Source organism: Microchirus variegatus, assembly GCF_963457635.1.
Source record: "Microchirus variegatus genome assembly, chromosome: 1".
In the NCBI taxonomy this organism is placed as follows: Eukaryota; Metazoa; Chordata; class Actinopteri; order Pleuronectiformes; family Soleidae; genus Microchirus; species Microchirus variegatus.
Genome location: NC_139802.1, coordinates 45,185,434 through 45,204,427, shown reverse-complemented (window position 1 = coordinate 45,204,427; position 18,994 = coordinate 45,185,434). Strand labels below are relative to the sequence as shown.

Genomic DNA, 18,994 nt, shown 5'->3' with positions numbered 1-18,994 from the left:
ATGACGTCATGGAAAACCAAACCGAACCGAGTCGAGTCGAGGCGAGCTGAGTCGTTACCGTGTCGTGGAAAAGCGTCATAAACACAGAGTTCTTTCTTCTTTAAATTCTCTTTTCATGCGTCAAACACCGACGTTAACTCGGTCTGTTTTCTTCTTCGTCTTCTTTAAAAAAAACGTCTCCACTTTGTCGTGACGTTGAATCATGTGACACGTGGTGTGGGTGTGGTTGGCGTGGCGGAGGGGGCGGAGCTTAACGTGAGGCCACGTCTCCATCGTCACATTTATATATAAAATAATAAAAAAAAAAGAACCAGGTGTTAATTAAACGTCTGTAAACGTGTTGAGGGAATTCTGCTGTGCTTGTTTTGGCGTGGACTGATTGTGTGTGTGTGTGTGTGTGTGTGTGTGTGTGTGTGCGTCGTCCCCCGCGCTCAGAAAAAGTTGGTATTTTCCAAAAGTCCAAAAATATCAACAAAGGCTTCGCTGAGTGAAGTCCAGACAACGTCTCTCCTTTTTTTTGTTTTTTTACATTTTCTTTTTTGAAAAGTGCTCCTTCAGGGGGAGGTGGGGCTGAGGGTCAAAGGGGGCGGGGCCTTGCAGTCCAATCAGGACAGTCCATTCCTGGTAGAAAGGAGGGGGGGGAAACGGGGGAGGGGAGGGGGAGAGGAGTAAGGGGGGGGCGTATCCTCAAACCGGGTGCTATAACGACAAGATGGCGGCCAGGAGGATGAGGGCGGAGCTGAGCAGGAGGACGGGGGCGTGGCGCCGGGCGGCGGCGTTCACGTCCCGCCGAGACGGCTCCGGCGACTCGTGGCTGATGCCGTCTGGAAAAAGGGGGCGGAGACAGAAAAACGACCATGAATTAATGTCAGCAACAAAAAAAAAATTACTGAAGTTTGAAAATCACCAAAGTCCAGAGAGAAAATCACTGATTTTTAGCTCACGAGGGACACAGGAGCTGCTGGTCTACTGCTGCCTCGTGTGGTCACTTTGTGTCATTACATTAAATTCAAATGCAGTATTTTTACAAGCCGAATTAACAAAATAAGACATTTAAACATAGTGATGGAGGCAGAAGTGGATCAACAACTCCTGTGTCTCTGTGACGTTAAAATCGCTGGTTTTCTCTATGGGGTTTGGTGTGGGAGAGTGAGCAGTTCAGATCTTGGACTTTTGCAGTTCAGAGTGAAAAGAGCGTCACCTATTGGTTGTTCTATCAAGGCTACAATACCAAAATTTAAGTGAAGTTTGAAAACCCACACCAAACCCCATTGAGAAAATCAGCGATTTTAGCTCACATGGATACAGGAGCTGCTGGTCCACTGCTGCCTCGTGTGGTCACTTTGTGTCATTACATTAAATTCAAATGCAGTATTTTTACAAGCCGAATTGACAAAATAAGACATTTAAACGTAGTGGTGGAGGCAGCAGTGGATCAACAACTCCTGTGAACTCCTGTGTCTCTGTGACGTTAAAAATCGCTGGTTTTCTCTATGGGCTTTGGTGCAGGGAGAGTGAGCAGTTCAGATCCTGGACTTTTGCTCGTCCTTTTACAGATTTTGACCAATCACAGAGCAGTTCAGAGAGAGAGAGCGTCACCTATTGGTTGTTCTATCAAGGCTACAATACTAAGACTTAAGTGAAGTTTGAAAACCACCACCAAACCCCATTGAGAAAATCAGCGATTTTAATGTCACAGAGGACACAGGAGCTGCTGGTCTACTGCTGCCTCGTGTGGTCACTTTGTGTCACTGAGGTCAATCTGAACACAGTATTTCTGAAGCCGAATTGACAAAATAACACATTTAAACGTACTGGCGGAGGCAGCAGTGGATCAACAACTCCTGTGAACTCTTGTGTCTCTGTGACGTTAAAATCGCTGGTTTTCTCTATGGGCTTTGGTGCAGGGAGAGTGAGCGACGTAAACTTGAGTTTCCTGGCCGTTTGACCGTGAGACAGCGACGCAAACGTGTTCTGGAGATTACGTGAGGCTTTAGCAGGACACGGATCTCATGAGTTAAAACCTGGAATAATTACGTACTAGCCCTTTATTCGGCTTCTTCACTTTCATCCGCGGACGTAATTTCATGAGAATGAAAGAAAACACCGAAAGGAAATTAAAAGAAAAGATGGAGCTGTTATTGGTCCTTTTTTTTAAATTATTATGTCTGCAGACACACACACACACACACACACACACACACACACACACACACACACACACACACACACACACACACACACACACACACACCTCTGGGTTCTAGTGAGTTGTGGCTGTTGTCTTCAAACTCGACTCCTTCCTGAACCGAGCTGCCGGTGGTTTTCACACAATTGTCTGAGGAGGAAAAACAAGAAGATGTTGAAGATTAAGACGCCAGTGTGTGTGTGTGTGTGTGTGTGTGTGTTCTTGTACTTGCGGTATACTGAGGACCAGTGAGGGGTTTTTAACCAACAAAGTGAGGACATTTTTACAAAGTGAGGACATTTTGGCCGGTCCTCACTTTGTTTTCATTGAAATCACTTCCTTAGGTTGTAAACATACTATACTCTGTTTTTTTTTTTTTTTAACAGAGGTCCTTAATTTGGTACGAAAACCCTGGTGTTTCACACACTTTTCGCTCTGGGGCTCCACCTGCAGACGTTTTATGGTACTGCACCCAGTAGTTTTTTTTAGATGTCAGTCATGAAGTGTTGATTTATAAAGTGGAAATGTGTGTGTGTGTGTGTGTGTTCTTGCGGCACACTGAGGACCAATGAGTGGTTTTTAACCAACAAAGTGAGGACATTTTAGTTTTCATTGAAATCACTTCCTTAGGTTGCTATAACATGATATACTCAATTTCTAAAAAAAATAAAAATAAAAATAAACTTTTGGATGACATAGTTTAGTATGACTTTTTTTTTTTAATAAAATTTTGGACCAAAATTTTTTTTTTCAAATTCTTCTTCAACTTTTGGATGACATAGTATACTATGAAGTTTTAGTCAAATTTTGGACCAAAAATTGTTGGTAAATTTTTTTTTCAACTCTTGGATGACATAGTATAGTATGACTTTTTTTTATATAAAATTTTGGACCAAAATTTTTTTGTCAAAGATTTGTTCAAGTTTGGACAACATAGTATAGTATGACGTTGTTGTAAAATTTTGGACCAAAAAATTTTGGTCAAAATATTTTTGAAATTTTGGATGACATAGTATAGTATGACGTTGTTGTAAAATTTTGGACCAAAAAATTTTGGTCAAAATATTTTTGAAATTTTGGATGACATAGTATAGTATGACGTTGTTGTAAAATTTTGGACCAAAAAATTTTGGTCAAAATATTTTTGAAATTTTGGATGACATAGTGTAGTATGACGTTTTTCTCAAATTTTGGACCAAAAAATTTTGGTCAATTTTTTTTTCAACTTTTGGATGACATAGTATAGTATGACTTTTTTTATATATAAAATCCAAAAAAATTTTGTCAAAGATTTTTTCAAATTCTTGGACGACAGTATAGTATGACGTTTTTGTCAGATTTTGGACCCCCCCCCAAAAAAAAAATCTAAAAAGTTTTCCAGCCCTTTTTGCTCTGGGGCTCCACCTGCAGACATCTTATGGTACTGCAACTAGTAGTTCTTTGTAGATTTCATTCATGAAGTAGATATTTTTATAAATGTGTCTGCATTTGATTTATAAAGTGGAAATGCTGGTCCTCACTTTGTCAGCAACCCAGTCCTCAGTATGCAGCAAGTACAAGAATTTGTGTGTGTGTGTGACTCACTCTGAGGCCTGACGAAGACCTTGAGTCTCAGGCAGCTCCTCCGTCCCTTGTTGTCGGTGATGGACGCTGTGGAGACAAAACACACACGAATCTGTCATTTAAAACACGTTTGAACTCATTTTTAAAAAGTGTAATCACAGTCGCGACGTAAACGTAAGAACTTTTGATTCCGACGTGAAACAAACTCAAAGTCACCGTCACATTTAAGAGTCTAATTTGGCCACAGGCAAAAAAAAAAAAAATCTCATTTCCTGATTTAACAAAAAAAAAAAGAAGAATAATTCTTCCAGGTGCTGTGATTGTTTTTCAAAACTAAACTAATTATGTTTCATTACGACTACGACGTTCACCGTGTTTTGTCTGAACCTTATCGTCGTCGTCGCACAACGGATTCCCGCATGTGCTCTGACACACACACACACACACACACACACACACACACACACACACACACACACACACACACACACACACACACACTGTAAAACATTTCAAGCTGCTTGAACCTGGAAACAAAAGTTTACTTTTCCGTCTGGTTTTAAAAAACCAACACCACGAGTAAACTGGACATTAAAGCTGTAGTACGTAACTCCTGCCCACACACACACACACACACACAAATGTCACATGTTGCATTCAAGTTATTGTCAAATGATTTCACGCAAAAAGTCCATCGAGCTCAACACAAAAAAACTCAAATTTCTTCAGTTTTTCTCAAAATATCTTTTTCTCATCAAAACCATTTATAAACCACTCACTCTCCCTGCACCAAACCCCATAGAGAAAATCAGCGATTTTACATCACCACACACGGACGTTGTTGATCCACTTCTGCCTCCATCAGTAAGATAAAAATTTGCATTTTTGTACTTTCTGTGTTTGAAATCTTTAATTCTGATTTGAATTCAGTGACACAAAGTGACCACACGAGGCAGCAGCAAACCAGCAGCTCCCGTGTCCACCGTGAGATAAAAACAACGATTTTATCAATGGGATTTGGTTGAAGGAGTTTGAACGCTTTTTAAAAAGAGAGAAATCGTAAAAGTTTTTACGGTAACGCAAGTCCTCAGCTCCGCATGCTAGCTGTTGCCGCTAAATGGAATTACGTACTGTAGCTTTAAGTTGATAAATGTATGAATATTTGCTGTTTAAAGCTGCTATAGCACAGTTTAAGTCAAGTTGAGGGATATTTACAAATATCGATGTGGTTTTATAATAAAAGTGTTGGCCTCAGGTTGTTTTTTGAAGTGAAATAAATGACCCAAATTCACAATTTGTCAACTTCAACCTTTCAAAAAACGTAGTCGCTTGTGTTAAATATCCCGAAATAGTCCTGATAAGTGACGTAAAAGACAGGGAATGATTCCACATGTGTGTGTTGTGGTTTTTCCCGCTGAGCGAGTGCATCTGCGCTCAGACGTGTCCATCATTTATCCTCCTTCACAAAGTAAACCGAAAGTTACGAATGTAACTACGGTTCTATGAATCCTGGATGACCGCCAGAGGCGGTGCTTAAAGCACTGGATATCTCCACCTCGCGCATGCGCATTTCGAGTACCTAATATCAACATAGTCACTTGTGACCCTCCCCGTGACACCGGGAAGGCTATAACTTCCGGTGTCATCGGAGGCTCAGTTCCCAGAATCTTCTCGCGAGAACACAAGGATTCTGAGTGACTGGACGCTCTGGCGGTCATCCAGGATTCATAGAACCGTAGTTACATTCGTAACTTTCGTTCTATTTCATCCTTACTGACCGCCAGAGGCGGTGCTTAAAGCACTGGATGACTCATACCAACAAGGTCACAAAGAATCCGACACCCACCTCACTCATCAGAGACAGTAGAGCTCAGACGCAGGATCACATCCATCGGATGGGGAGCAGCGACGTTGACACGATAAAACCGTGCAAATGTGCCAGGCGACGTCCATGATGCCGCAGCACAGATTGACTCCAAGGGCACCCCTCTCAGCGCCGCCCATGATGTAGAGACACTTCTAGTGGAGTGGCACCTCACCCCGGATGGCGGGGGGCAGCCACTGGCCTTATAGGCTTGCATGATGGCATCGACAACCCAGTGGGACAGCCTCTGTTTGGAAAGTGCACAACCTCTGTTAGGGCCACTATGACACACAAACAGCTGCTCCGACCGCCGTATACCGGCCGTAGCAGCAACATAAGCCTCTAGTGCCCGGACCGGGCATAGCAGCTCCGACCTACCCTCCTCAGACAGGGAGCCAAAGCGTGCGAGCTGAATAGGCTGGTTGAGATGCGTACGTGAAAGCACCTTGGGCAGGAACGCCACATTCGGCCACAGGACCACACCTGAACCATCAGGGTTCCATCGCAGGCAGGTATCAGCCACTGACAGGGCATGTAACTCCCCGACCCTCTTCGCGGAGGTAATGGCGAGCAGAAAAGCAGCCTTCATAGAAAGCCATTTCAGCTCCACTTGGGTCAGAGGCTCAAAGGGAGGTGACCGCATGGCCTCCAGCACCAGGGGCAAGTCCCATGCTGGAGCCCTCAGGGTCCTTGGAGGACGCAGCCTCAGTGTCCCTTTAAGGAAGAGGGACACCAGTCTGTGGCACCCTACTGTAGAACCCTCGACCATTTCATGTCTGGAAGAAATAGCAGCTGTATAGACTCTCAAAGTGGAATGAGAACGACCACGATCCAGCAGAGACTGCAGAAACTCAAGAACAGTCGCCACAGAGCAACGCACTGGGTCTTCTGTCTTATCCCTGCACCAGTCAGAGAACAGCTTCCACCTGTTCTCATACTGAACCCGGGTAGATGGGGCCCTGGCGTTCAGAATAGTACCCCTGACTCCCACAGTACATTCCCTCAGTAGAGGGTCGGGCCCTGAAGCGGCCAAACCCAGAGCTGGAGGCGACCGGGATCCGGATGCCAAATCTGACCCCGCCGCTGCGAAAGGAGGTCCTTCCTGCAGGGGAGGCGCCATGGGGAGCTGCAGCAGAGGCTGCGCAGCAGTGGAAACCAGAGTCTCCCTGGCCAAAAGGGGGCCACCAGAAGGAGTCTGTGGCCCTGCAAAAGCACCCGCTGGAGCGTAGGAAGAATCAGGGGCAGTGGCGGGAAAGCATACAGTGGTCTCTGCGGCCAATCGTGAGCCAAAGCGTCCTGGCCGAGGGGGCTGGTCACCTCCATCCAGGAGAACCAGAGGGGGCAATGTGCCGACTCCGCCGAGGCGAAGAGGTCCACTTCCGCCCTGCCAAAAAGACCCCATATCATCTCCACCACCTGCGGGTGGAGCTGCCACTCCCCCGGTGGGAGCTTTTGTCGTGACAGAAAATCTGCGACCTGGTTCTGTTCCCCCGGAATGAAGACTGCTCGCAAACTGGCCAGGCGGGGATATGCCCAAGTCAACAGGCTCCGAGATAGCCGGAGTAGTTGTGCAGACCGGGTGCCCCCCTGGTGGTTGATCTGGGCAACTGTGGACCTGTTGTCCGATCGAACAAGCACATGTTTGCCTTCCAGTTGAGGCAGAAAGTGAACGAGTGCCAGTTGCACAGCTTGGAGCTCCAGTGTATTGATGTGCATGTGGTGCTGGGCCGGCCACCGACCCTGGACAGTCCTGCCCTGCCACACCGCGCCCCACCCCGAGAGGCAGGCGTCGGTTGTGACCACCTCCCGGCGGGATGGAATAGTTCCCATCGGTACGCCCATAGACAGAAACTCCCTCTGTCCCCATGGGGACAGAGAGAGGAGGCACCGCCGAGACACCCTGACCTTCCGGTAACCGTGCCACTTGGGGTCCAAGTGGAGGTTGTTCAGCCACATTTGAAGAGGGCGCAGAGACAGCAAGCCCAAGGGAACGACAGACGAAGCAGCGGTCAGCTTTCCCAAGAGCCGGAGGAACTGAATAAACGGCACCATCCTGCCAACCCTGAAGAGGGGGAGGCGGAGGAGGATATCGTCCACACGCCGAGGTGCCAGAGAGGCCATCATGGCTACCGAGTCCAGAACCATCCCCAAGTATATGACCCGTTGGGATGGGTCCAGGCTGCTTTTTTGAAAATTCACGTTCAGGCCCAGCCGGCCCACGTGCATAATTAGCCGGGCTGTATCCTGAGCCACCTGGGGTCGGGACGGTGCGCATACCAGCCAGTCGTCCAAATACGGCAGGACCTTCATGCCCTGCTTCTGCAGGGGTGCCAGAGCTGCTGCTACAACCCTGGTGAAAACTCTCGGGGAAAGGGAGAGACCAAAGGGAAGTACCCTGAACTGAAAATGCTGTCCGCGGAAGGCAAACCTGAGGAAGTGCCGGTGGTGCAATGCAATTGGGACATGGAAGTATGCGTCCCTCAGGTCGACAGTGGTGAACCACTCTCCCCTGGCAACCACACGAAGCGTGTCTGACACAGTCAGCATATGAAAAGGCAGAACCTTCAGGAACCTGTTGAGTCCCCTCAGGTCGAGAATGGGACGGAATCCGCCATCTTTCTTCGCCACAAGAAAGTACCTTGAGTAGAGCCCCCCGGGACGTAGCAGAGGGTCCACTGGTTCGATTGCGCCCTTGGCCAGGAGGGCAGACAACTCCTGACTTAGAGCTAAGGCCTTCGCCGGGTCGCTGACAACAGTCATATTGACCCGGCCGAAGGCTAGGGGCCGGCGTCGGAACTGCAATTCGTACCCCCGGGTCAAGGTGGAAACCACCCACGGGTCTGAAGTACAGGCAGCCCAGTAACTGAGCTGCTGATGGGAAAAACATCCGACGGCCGGCCCCGCACCCCTAGCGCCTGCCCCCCCGGCCTCCGGAGGCTCTGGGGGGACGGCGGATAGGCTGCGGCGCACGAGGCTGCCAAGACGGCAGGCGCTCAGGGGCCCGAAACCCGTCAGCAGGTTGCTGAGCAGGCCGCTGAGACCTCCGTAGGCCACCAGCAGGTGGCTGAGAGTGCTGCCGGGGAACAGCAGCGGGGCCCCTAGACCTGCTAGGAGTGGAGACTCTTCTGCGAAGGCCAGAAAGCCGCTGCCTGGTCTGCGTGGCCTGGGCCGCCCTCTCCAGTGCTTCCAAGGCAGCTGGGCCAAAAAGATCCCCTGGTTCCACTGGCACAGCACGAAGAACCTTCCTACATGATTCAGACAGGGGCGACTGAGCAAGCCAAACCTGGCGGCGAGTCTGGACAAGAGTGGACATTGTCCGTCCTAACTCTCTCGACATGAAAGCGAATGCCTGTAAAGAGGCATCGCTTAGACTCTGCAGTGAAGGATCCACTTGAGCCTGTTGCAGAGAGGTTGATAGGCTCAGCAGTAGATGGGAGAGGGAGTTCCCAATACGACCCATACGTGCTGCCGCATCATAGGCCTTCGAAAGAAGGTCGTCTGTGACCCTGCACTGTGGTCGGGGACATCTGGCATCCGGCCTCAAGGCCTCATCAGGAGCCAAAATGAGGGAGGCAATGGCTGGCTCAACGGACGGCATACGCCCCAGCCCAACCTGTGCTGCATCCTGCATGGCGGCTAAGGTTCGGGCATCTGAGGTTAAATGAGAAAGTGCCCTCGTGTCCCTCCAACAGGCATGAAGCTCCTTCAGGTATTCCCCTGAAGAAGGAACAGTGAAAGTGGTCGGGGCAGGGTTGCGCCTGAAGAAGGCGCTAGCCTGCGCCGAGTCAGTCTGCGGAACGTCAAGCTGTAGGCGAGCAAGAGCCATACGCATGATGGCCCCCATGGAAGTGTCTGCTGTCCCCTGCAGAGAGCTCTGAACAGAAGAGCAAGAGGCCTCCCCCAATGTGCGGGAGGCATCGTCCTCTGTAACAGCCTCATGGAAGAGACCGGATGAAGCGGCCAGTGATAAGGCATCATCAATCATAGGCGCATTCTCCGAGGGAGGGCCAGGCTGTAGCCCAGCCAGCACCCCAGTAGTCCCAGGCTGAAGGGCCAGGAGGAGCGACTTCATCTGCTCCATGTCAGCCGCCAAACCGTCCACCTTGGAGGACAGCCCGCCCCTCCCCTTTTTCTTGGGGGGGGCACCTACCACCGCAGCTCCCTCACGCCGACGCCGAGAACGGTCGGGTTGATGTGGGGGGAGACCGGTTAAGGTGGAAGGGTCGTCAGTCATCGCCCGCTCCATCTCCGCCACCCTAGCCACCTTTAGCCCCCAGGGCAGGAGGCCACAGTTCATGCAGGCGCTTTCAGTGAGGCCCTCCCTCAAATGCTCGAGACCGAGGCAAGGAGGGCAGTGGTCGTGACCGTCCTCGGGAACAAGAGGAGCCGCACAGGCGACACAAGGATGGGCCATCAAGAAGGCAGCCGAAGCAGCGTTGCTGGGAATGGGAGCGAACACACTGCCTACACGCAAACGCTGTCGCCAACAGAATATAACCAGGTTATAGCGTTACCGGGAGCGGGAACGAAAACACTACCGTCACCGGTATGGTCAAATAAATAAATAACGCGGTAGCCTAGCACCGCTAACGCAAATCAATATCTGCAACGAGTACTGGGAGCGGGAGCGAACACACTGCCTTCACCAGCAATCGGAGGTGACAAGTACAGTAAACAGGCGGAGCGCACACGCTGCCGCAAACAGAAATGACAGATTATAGCGTTACCGGGAGCGGGAGCGAAAACACTACTATCACCGGTAAGGTACAGACAAATAAATAATCAAAGCGGTAGTCTTAAACCGCTAATCTTCTGCAAAATCAATAACGCTACAAGCGCTGGGAGCGGGAGCGAACACACTGCCCTCACCAGCAATCGGAGGTGACAAAGTATAGAAACAGGCGGAGCGCAAACGCTGCCGCCAGCAGAAATAACAAATTATAGCGTTACCGGGAGCGGGAGCGAAAACACTACTATCACCGGTAAGGTAAAGACCAATTAAATAATTGAAGCGGTAGTATTAAACCGCTAACGCAAAATCAAAATGCTATGAGCGCTGGGAGCGGGCGAGCGAATACACCGCCGTCACCAATAACTACGGCGATAAAGCATATCAATCAGGCCGAGCGTGAGCGCTGCTGCCAATAGAAACAATAAATGATAGCGTTACTGGAGGCGGGAGCGAGAACACTACCGTCCCAGTAAGATACACAGAGCGGTGTTTTAGAACCGAGCAAGCTAACGGCTAACACACCAACTCGATAACCCAAACATTGAGAGCAATGAGGACAGCGAACGCTGGGAGAGGGCGCGAACACGCTGCCTTCGCCAACAAACACCGACACAGACCTGCTACTCTCTTCTGTCGTCAGGTTTCAGATGATCAGCTGGCCACAGCCTCTGGAGGACGGGTTCCCCGCGGCTCCGACTGTCGTCGCGAAGCTGCACGCGGCCAGCTGTAAACGAAGTTTTTCCTTTTTTTTTCTCAGCACAAAGTGCAAGACGGTACATGCGCAGCGAGAAGATTAAAGGAACTGAGCCTCCGATGACACCGGAAGTTATAGCCTTCCCGGTGTCACGGGGAGGGTCACAAGTGACTATGTTGATATTAGGTACTCGAAATGCGCATGCGCGAGGTGGAGATATCCAGTGCTTTAAGCACCGCCTCTGGCGGTCAGTAAGGATGAAATAGAACCTCAGTGTTTCCAGCGTCTCTGATTTCAAAGGGAAATTCTTCTTCTTCTTCTTCTGTTTTTTTTTTTTTTATTAAAAACATATAAATAAAAAATCAGATGTCGTCTCGATCGCGTCTGAGACACGAGATAAAAATCGTCTTTAAAAGAGAGGAAATGACGGCGAAATGAGGCTTCTGTCTGTGTCGGCCGGTGTCCAGTGACTTACCTCACACACACACACGCACGCACGCACGCACACACACACACACACACACACACACACACACACACACACACACACACACACACACATTCTGTGTCTTTCTTTTACTCTCTTATGTCTAAAACTACGGTTGAGTTTTAGCGTGGATTAACAAAAACTGAGATTTTATTGAAAATTACGGTTGAGTTTTTGCATGGATTAACAGAAACTGAGACTATTAGTGAAAACTAGGGTTGTGTTTTAGCGTGGATTAACAAAAACTATGATTTTATTGAAAACTAGGGTTGAGTTTTAGTGTGGATTAACAAAAACTAAGATTTTATTGAAAACTAGGGTTGTGTTTTATCGTGGATTAACAGAAACTGAGATTTTATTGAAAACTAGGGTTGTGTTTTAGCGTGGATTAACAAAAACTGAGATTGTATTGAAAATTACGGTTGAGTTTTTGCATGGATTAACAGAAACTGAGACTATTAGTGAAAACTAGGGTTGTGTTTTAGCGTGGATTAACAAAAACTATGATTTTATTGAAAACTAGGGTTGAGTTTTAGTGTGGATTAACAAAAACTAAGATTTTATTGAAAACTAGGGTTGTGTTTTATCGTGGATTAACAGAAACTGAGATTTTATTGAAAACTAGGGTTGTGTTTTAGCGTGGATTAACAGAAACTGAGATTTTATTGAAAACTAAGGTTGTGTTATAGCGTGGATTAACAGAAACAACAACTTTTATTGAAAACTAGGGTTGTGTTTTAGCGTGGATTAACAGAAACCAAGACTTTTTGAAAATTAGGGTTGAGTTTTAGCGTGGATTAACTGAAACTAAAACTTATTGAAAACTACAGTTGTGTTTTAGTGTGGATTAACATAAACTAAGATTTTACTGAAAGCTAGGGTTGAGTTTTAGCGTGGATTAACAGAAACTAAGACTTAATAAAAAAATTATGGTTGTATTTTAGCATGGATTAACATAAACTGAGATTTTACTGAAAACTAGGGTTGGGTTTTATCATGGATTAACAGAAACTAAGATTTTACTGAAAACTAGAGTTGTATTTTAGGTGGATTAACAGAAACTGAGATTATTAGTGAGAATTATGGTTGTGTTTTAGCGTGGGTTAACAGAAACTAAGATTTTATTGAAAACTAGGGTTGTGTTTTAGCGTGGATTAACAGAAACTGAGACGTTTATTGAAAACTAGGGTTGTGTTTTAGTTTGGATTAACAAAAACTGAGACTTTTATTGAAAATTACGGTTGAGTTTTTGCATGGATTAACATAAACTGAGACTATTAGTGAAAACTAGGGTTGAGTTTTAGCGTGGATTAACAGAAATTGAGACTTTTATTGAAAACCAGGGTTGAGTTTTAGTGTGGATTAACAGAAACTTCGATTTTAATGAAAACTAGGGTCATGTTTAAACGTGGATTAACAGAAACTAAGATTTGACTGAAAATTAGGGTTGAGTTTTGGGGTGGATTAACAGAAATTGAGACTTTTATTGAAAATTAGAGTAGTGTTTTAGCGTGGATTAACATAAACTGAGACTTTGTGAGACCTCCTGAGTCTGAGACCTTCAGACCAGAAACCATGATCTGGTCTTGAATGTGGTTTTAGGCTCAGTGAGATTGAGACGTAAAGAATCACCTGGAGCAGCAGCATCATCTTCTCCGTATAAACCCAAGATTATTACGAAATAACCGATCAATAACAACAACAAGACAAAACGATGTCGCCCTCCCAGGGCGGCTTTGTCGAACGTCTCATAATCTCAGCGCTCACTTTGTCTATTAATCCCCCGCTGAAAGACACACATGGAGGTTTTTAAAGCGACTGCACATGTTAGACGGATAAATATTGACATCGCAGTCATCAGTCACTGTGACAACGAGGCTGTTCTCATTAGAGTCATGAATAACTTATCAGCCGAGAACACGATGGGAAAAACCACAATGGAGCGCAGATGTCGTGACGCGACGACGCGTTCCGCTGATTTCCATCATAACTGTTTGGACTAAACCACGTCTGGAGGTTCGCAGGCGACTTAGGAATATCCCCGCGTGCAGACGGCCGACTTCCTGAAGGGTAAACTGTGGCTCAGTCACGAGGGGGGAGATTACAGAGTATATATATATATATATATATATATATATTCATATATATATATATATATGTATAATATGGAGATAATGCACTGAGTGTAACAGTAACAGAAGTATTTGAAAGTGAAACGGATAAATTGTTCTGCCGTTCTGTTTATATTCTGGTTAGCGACGGTGTCATAAAGCATGGTGTCAGATTTCTTCATCTATCTATCTATCTATCTATCTATCTATCTATCTATCTATCTATCTATCTATCTATCTATCTATCTATCTATCTATCTATCTATCTATCTATCTATCCTAGCTAGCATCACAAAATAAGTTAACAAACAAGTCCATCAATATGCTGCTAGCTATTACAAAATAAGAATCACTAACTCAAACACAAGCTCGAAAGCTATTCATATATGCTAGCTGGTGTCACAAAATAAGCGAATAAATCTATCTATCTATCTATCTATGCTAGCTAGCTATTAAAATAAGCCAACAAACACAAGTCCATATGTCAATATGCTGCTAGCTATTACGAAATAATAATTACTAACTCAAACATAAGCTCGAAAGCTAGATATATATGCTAGCTCGTGTCACAAAATAAGCGAATCTATCTATCTATCTATCTATCTATCTATCTATCTATCTATCTATCTATCTATCTATCTATCTATCTATCTATCTATCTATCTATCTATCTATCTATCTATCTATCTATCTATGCCAGCCAGCTATTACAAAAACGTAAGATAACCAACACAACAATCTATCTATCAATCTATCAATCTATCTATCTATCTATCTATCTATCTATCTATCTATCTATCTATCTATCTATCTATCTATCTATCTATCTATCTATCTATCTAGCTAGCATCACAAAATAAGTTAACAAACACAGGTCCATCAATATGCTGCTAGCTATTACAAAATAAGAATTACTAACTCAAACACAAGCTCGAAAGCTATCCATATATGCTAGCCCGTGTCACAAAATAAGCAAATAAATCCATCTATCTATCTATGCTAGCTAGCCATTACAAAATAAGTCAACATAAACGTAAGATAACCAACACAACAAGCTAAATATCTCAAGTTACAAGGCTATCCATTTATGCTAGGTACCGTTAACAAAATAACCTACTGAATCGATCTATTGAGGCTAGCTGGTGTCACAAAATAAGATAACATAAATGTCAGCTAACAACTACCTATCACAAAAATAAGCTAGCTAACATATCTAACAACTATCTGTCAATCTGCGAGAATACTGCTAAAGGCTAACAGACATCTAGTTGGTGGAACCTGCTAATGAGCTTACTCTGATTATGGGTTTTCTGCTAATGCGCTAACACAGTTTTCTCAACACTGAATCATATGATATTTATCATTTTAAATTAGCGAAAGTACAATTTAATAAGTGGCATTAAGGTTATGTTTCCAAACTTTTTAGATGATGATGAAAAAGCAGCAAATATGTCAATAATGTAATGTTAATAACAATTGTAACTGCTATTAAATTAACTTAACACTATATTAAATCAATAAACTCAACATTTCCAAGTGATACTTGGACACAAAACCGCATTTTATGACATGTGTTGTTTTATAATTATTAAAGTAAAATACTGGGAAGAAAAAACATCTGCCAATTTATTTGGAAACCTGAACGGAATGTCCCACAGATGGGATAGGTTTGCACAATTAATCATAAAATAATGGAGATTGCGACACCAAAATTGAAAGACTTAACTGCAAATATTTAAAGATAAAGATGAAATGTGTTTCGAAACAGATGAGAAAATACGCTGTGGTTTGTTGACACAGTCCGAAAAAACACTTTTGATTTAAAAGATTGTCAAAAGAGCTGCTTCTCATGACCCCCGGACTCTGGGATGGACTGCACCGCAGGACACATTTGGTCAAATAATCTAAGGCGTGGATTGGGCTGACGATCGGGCCAAATATCCTTAATGGGTTAAGGTTGTAAAACGAGGGCTAATTTTGTGTTAGCATCTAATTTGTGTGTTAGTTAGCTGGTAGATATATTATTTTGTGTTATGAGCTAGCTTATTTTGTGACAGCATCTTATTTGTATGTTTTAGTTAGCTAGTAGATATATTATTTTGTGCTGTGAGCTAGTTTATTTTGTGAAAGCATCTTATTTGTGTGTTAGTAACCTGGTAGATACTTTATTTTGTGTTGTAAGCTAGCTTATTTTGTTTTAGCATCTTATTTGTGTGTTAGTTAGCTAGTTGATATATTATATTGTGTTGTGAGCTAGCTTATTTTGTGATAGCATCTTATTTGTGTGTTAGTTAGCTGATAGATATATTATTTTGTGTTGTGAGCTAGCCTATTTTGTTTTAGCATCTTATTTTTGTGTTCGCTAGCTAGTAGTTCGATCAGTTTGTGTAGTGAGCTAGCTTATTTTATGTTAGCTATCTTATTTTTGAGTCAGCTAGCTAGTAGATATATTATTTTGTGTTGTGAGCTAGCTTATTTTGTTTTAGCATCTTATTTTTGTGTTAGCTAGCTAGTAGTTCGATCAGTTTTTGTAGTGAGCTAGCTTGTTTCATGTTAGCTATCTTATTTTTGAGTTCGCTAGCTAGTAGATATATTATTTTGTGTTGTGAGCTAGCTTATTTTGTGCTAGCATGTTATTTTCATGTTAGCTAGCTAGTTAGTGGTTCTGCCAATTTATTTGAGAACCTGAATGGAATGTCCCACGGACGGGATAGGGTTGCACAATTAATCAGAAAAATCAAAATAATGGAGATTGCGACACTCAAATTGAAAGACAAAGATAAAAAAAAGAAATGTGTTTCAAAACAGATGAGAAAATACGCTCTGGTTTGTTGACACAGTCCATAAAACCACTTTTGATTTAAAAGATTGTCAAAAGAGCTGCTTCTCATGACCCCCGGTCTCTGGGATGGACTGCACCGCAGGACACATTTGGTCAAATCATCTAAGGCGTGGATTGGGTTTTGACGATCGGGCGCCAAATATCCTTATTGATTTATTTTGATTTCACTTCTATTTTACTTGGAGGCCACACGGAGATTAGAATCTGTCTTTTGGAAGCGAGACCCAGACTTAGTCGCTGCCTGTTTTGGGTGTTGCAGAGATCACCGCGGGCGCTGAGCGTATCTGTGAGACTCATCAGACGCGTACCGATATTAATAATCTGGGGTCTGATGTTTTCTCTCCTCGCGCTCGTCCGGTTTATCTCGGCCGAACAAAGCCCTTTGTCTTTGCTTCGGTGCAGCTCGGGCGCTGGCGGGGGGGTTTCGGTGTCATTATCGATGTGGATCTGTGCTGTCGTGCAGCGGCGACCCGAGCGTTTGAAGGGGTTCTTTTTTTTACGGCGGAGACAGTCGTCGCTCTCACGCGGTGAGAGCCAGACTCTCGACTGTCTCTGCTGAAAATTGGATTTCTATCCCCTGAGATTAGGCTCAAGCTTCCCCCGGCTCTGCCGCGGCTCTATTAGAAAAACATGCCGCGCTGCGAGGCCGCGGCGCAGACCTCGTCGTCATCCCAGTGACCTTTGACCTTCTGGGACCGCCGATCCGACACCGGGGGCCGCGTCCCCTGGGCGTCTGTCTTTTAAAATTTCACTGATTTGTATCAACAAACAAAGCGAGAGAGAAAAAAAACATCTACTTTTACAATTTTCATTTTCTATAAATAAACGCCTACATGTGTGTGTGAGAAACCAAAACACAGATAGCATCACAGATATTTCTAATTTAAGTGTCGACCAGACGTGATGTCAGAGATAAGAATGTGAACCCCGAGACTCGTCCACTCGTACTTTATCATCTATTTTCCCTCTGAAACGAGACCATAATTCGGAAAAACTACACAATTTTCGACTGAAGACGACCTGAAACTAGTGAGAAAGACAATGTTTTACACTCTTAGAAATAAGGGTTCCAAAAGGGTTCTTCTACAAGGGCTGAGGTTCTACCTGGAACCATTTCTGAAAAACCCTTTCCCCAAAGAAAGGTTTTTTCAAGGGTTCTTGGTAACACTAATGGTTCCAGTAAGAACCATTTTGATCCAGAGAACCCTTTAAAACCCCTTTCCTGAATAAAGGGTTTTAAAAGGGTTCTTGGTGGAACCCTCCATAAGGGTTCCAGGTGGAACCTTTATAAAAAGGTTCTACCTGGAGCCAAGGTTTCTCCTACAAGGACAAGCCGAAGAACCTTATATGGTTCTACGAGTCAGAAGTCGAGGAAGATTATCTTCACAGACTTTCATTCAAACTGAGCGCATTTGTAACCAGCAGTCGCCCCCTGGTGGCTAAGTCAATCCATCCTTACTGCCTGCTTAGCTTCACCAAACAAACCAGAATAATTTTAGCCCAAACCAAGTTACTTTTTCTTGTTTGAATTCCCAACAAAGATCAGTTTCAGGTTCTTTCCACATAAAAACAAGTTATCGCAAACCAAATCTCTTCATTCACGCAAAAAAAACTCTACGCAAAAAAAGTTAGAATTGTTTACATTTTGTTTTCCAAATTTTTGTCCCGAAAAACGCTTAAATTCCCATTTTTACTCCACTTGTTGTTCGCCAACGTCTACCTTTTTTTGACAACAATTGTTTCTAAAACAGTTAATTTAATCATTTTTGCCCAAACCATGTCATCAAATCTCAAACAAATCTCTTCATTCACACAAAAACAACGCAAAATGTAATAAAAATATGAGCTCAGAACAGAAATAGGGCAACACGACAAATATTTTACGTACTACGTATTAGTTGTATACACAACAACAATATACGTTTTTTGCTCTGCACTCTTAGAAATAAAAGTGCTAAGTAGAACCATATAAGGTTCTTCGGCTTGTCCTCATAGGAGAACCCTTTTTGGCTTTTAAAACCCTTTATTCAGGAAAGGGGTTTTAAAGGGTTCTCTGGATCAAAATGGTTCTTACTGGAACCATTAGTGTTACCAAGAACCCTTGAAAAACCCTTACTTCAGGAAAGGGTTTTTCAGAAGCAAATGGTTCCAGGTAGAACCTCAGCCCTTGTAGAAGAACCCCTTTGGAACCCTTATTTCTAAGAGTGTGGGAGTTTTCCAAAAAATATACAAACAAAAATGAACATTTTAGAGCTCGCAAATGCTGATTTCAAGTTGATATGATACAAAACTGAAATACGCTAAAATACCCATTTTTACTCCACTTGTCGTTCGCCAACGTCTATATTTTTGACAACAATTGTTTCTAATTGTTTCTATCTGTAATTTTAAATAAATCTCTTCATTCACACAAAAACACCGCAAAATGTAATCAAAATATGCGCTCAGAACAGAAATAGGGCTACATGACAAAGATTTTACGTACTACGTATTAGTTGTATATGCAAAAACAA

General features: G+C 44.3%; 1 protein-coding gene across 1 annotated transcript in view; it reads right to left on the bottom strand.

The window, feature by feature from the left end:
• Positions 1-699: 699 nt before the first annotated feature.
• LOC310924333 (ephrin-A5-like) overlaps positions 700-18,994 on the bottom strand; it is a gene marked incomplete at both ends in the record, with an annotated part of 122,045 nt that continues 103,750 nt past the window's right edge. Inside the window, 3 exons of the mRNA XM_083886040.1 lie at positions 700-824; positions 2,255-2,338; positions 3,773-3,838. Coding sequence (XP_083742166.1) covers positions 700-824; positions 2,255-2,338; positions 3,773-3,838 — 275 coding nt within the window. The remainder of the gene's footprint in view (positions 825-2,254; positions 2,339-3,772; positions 3,839-18,994) is intronic.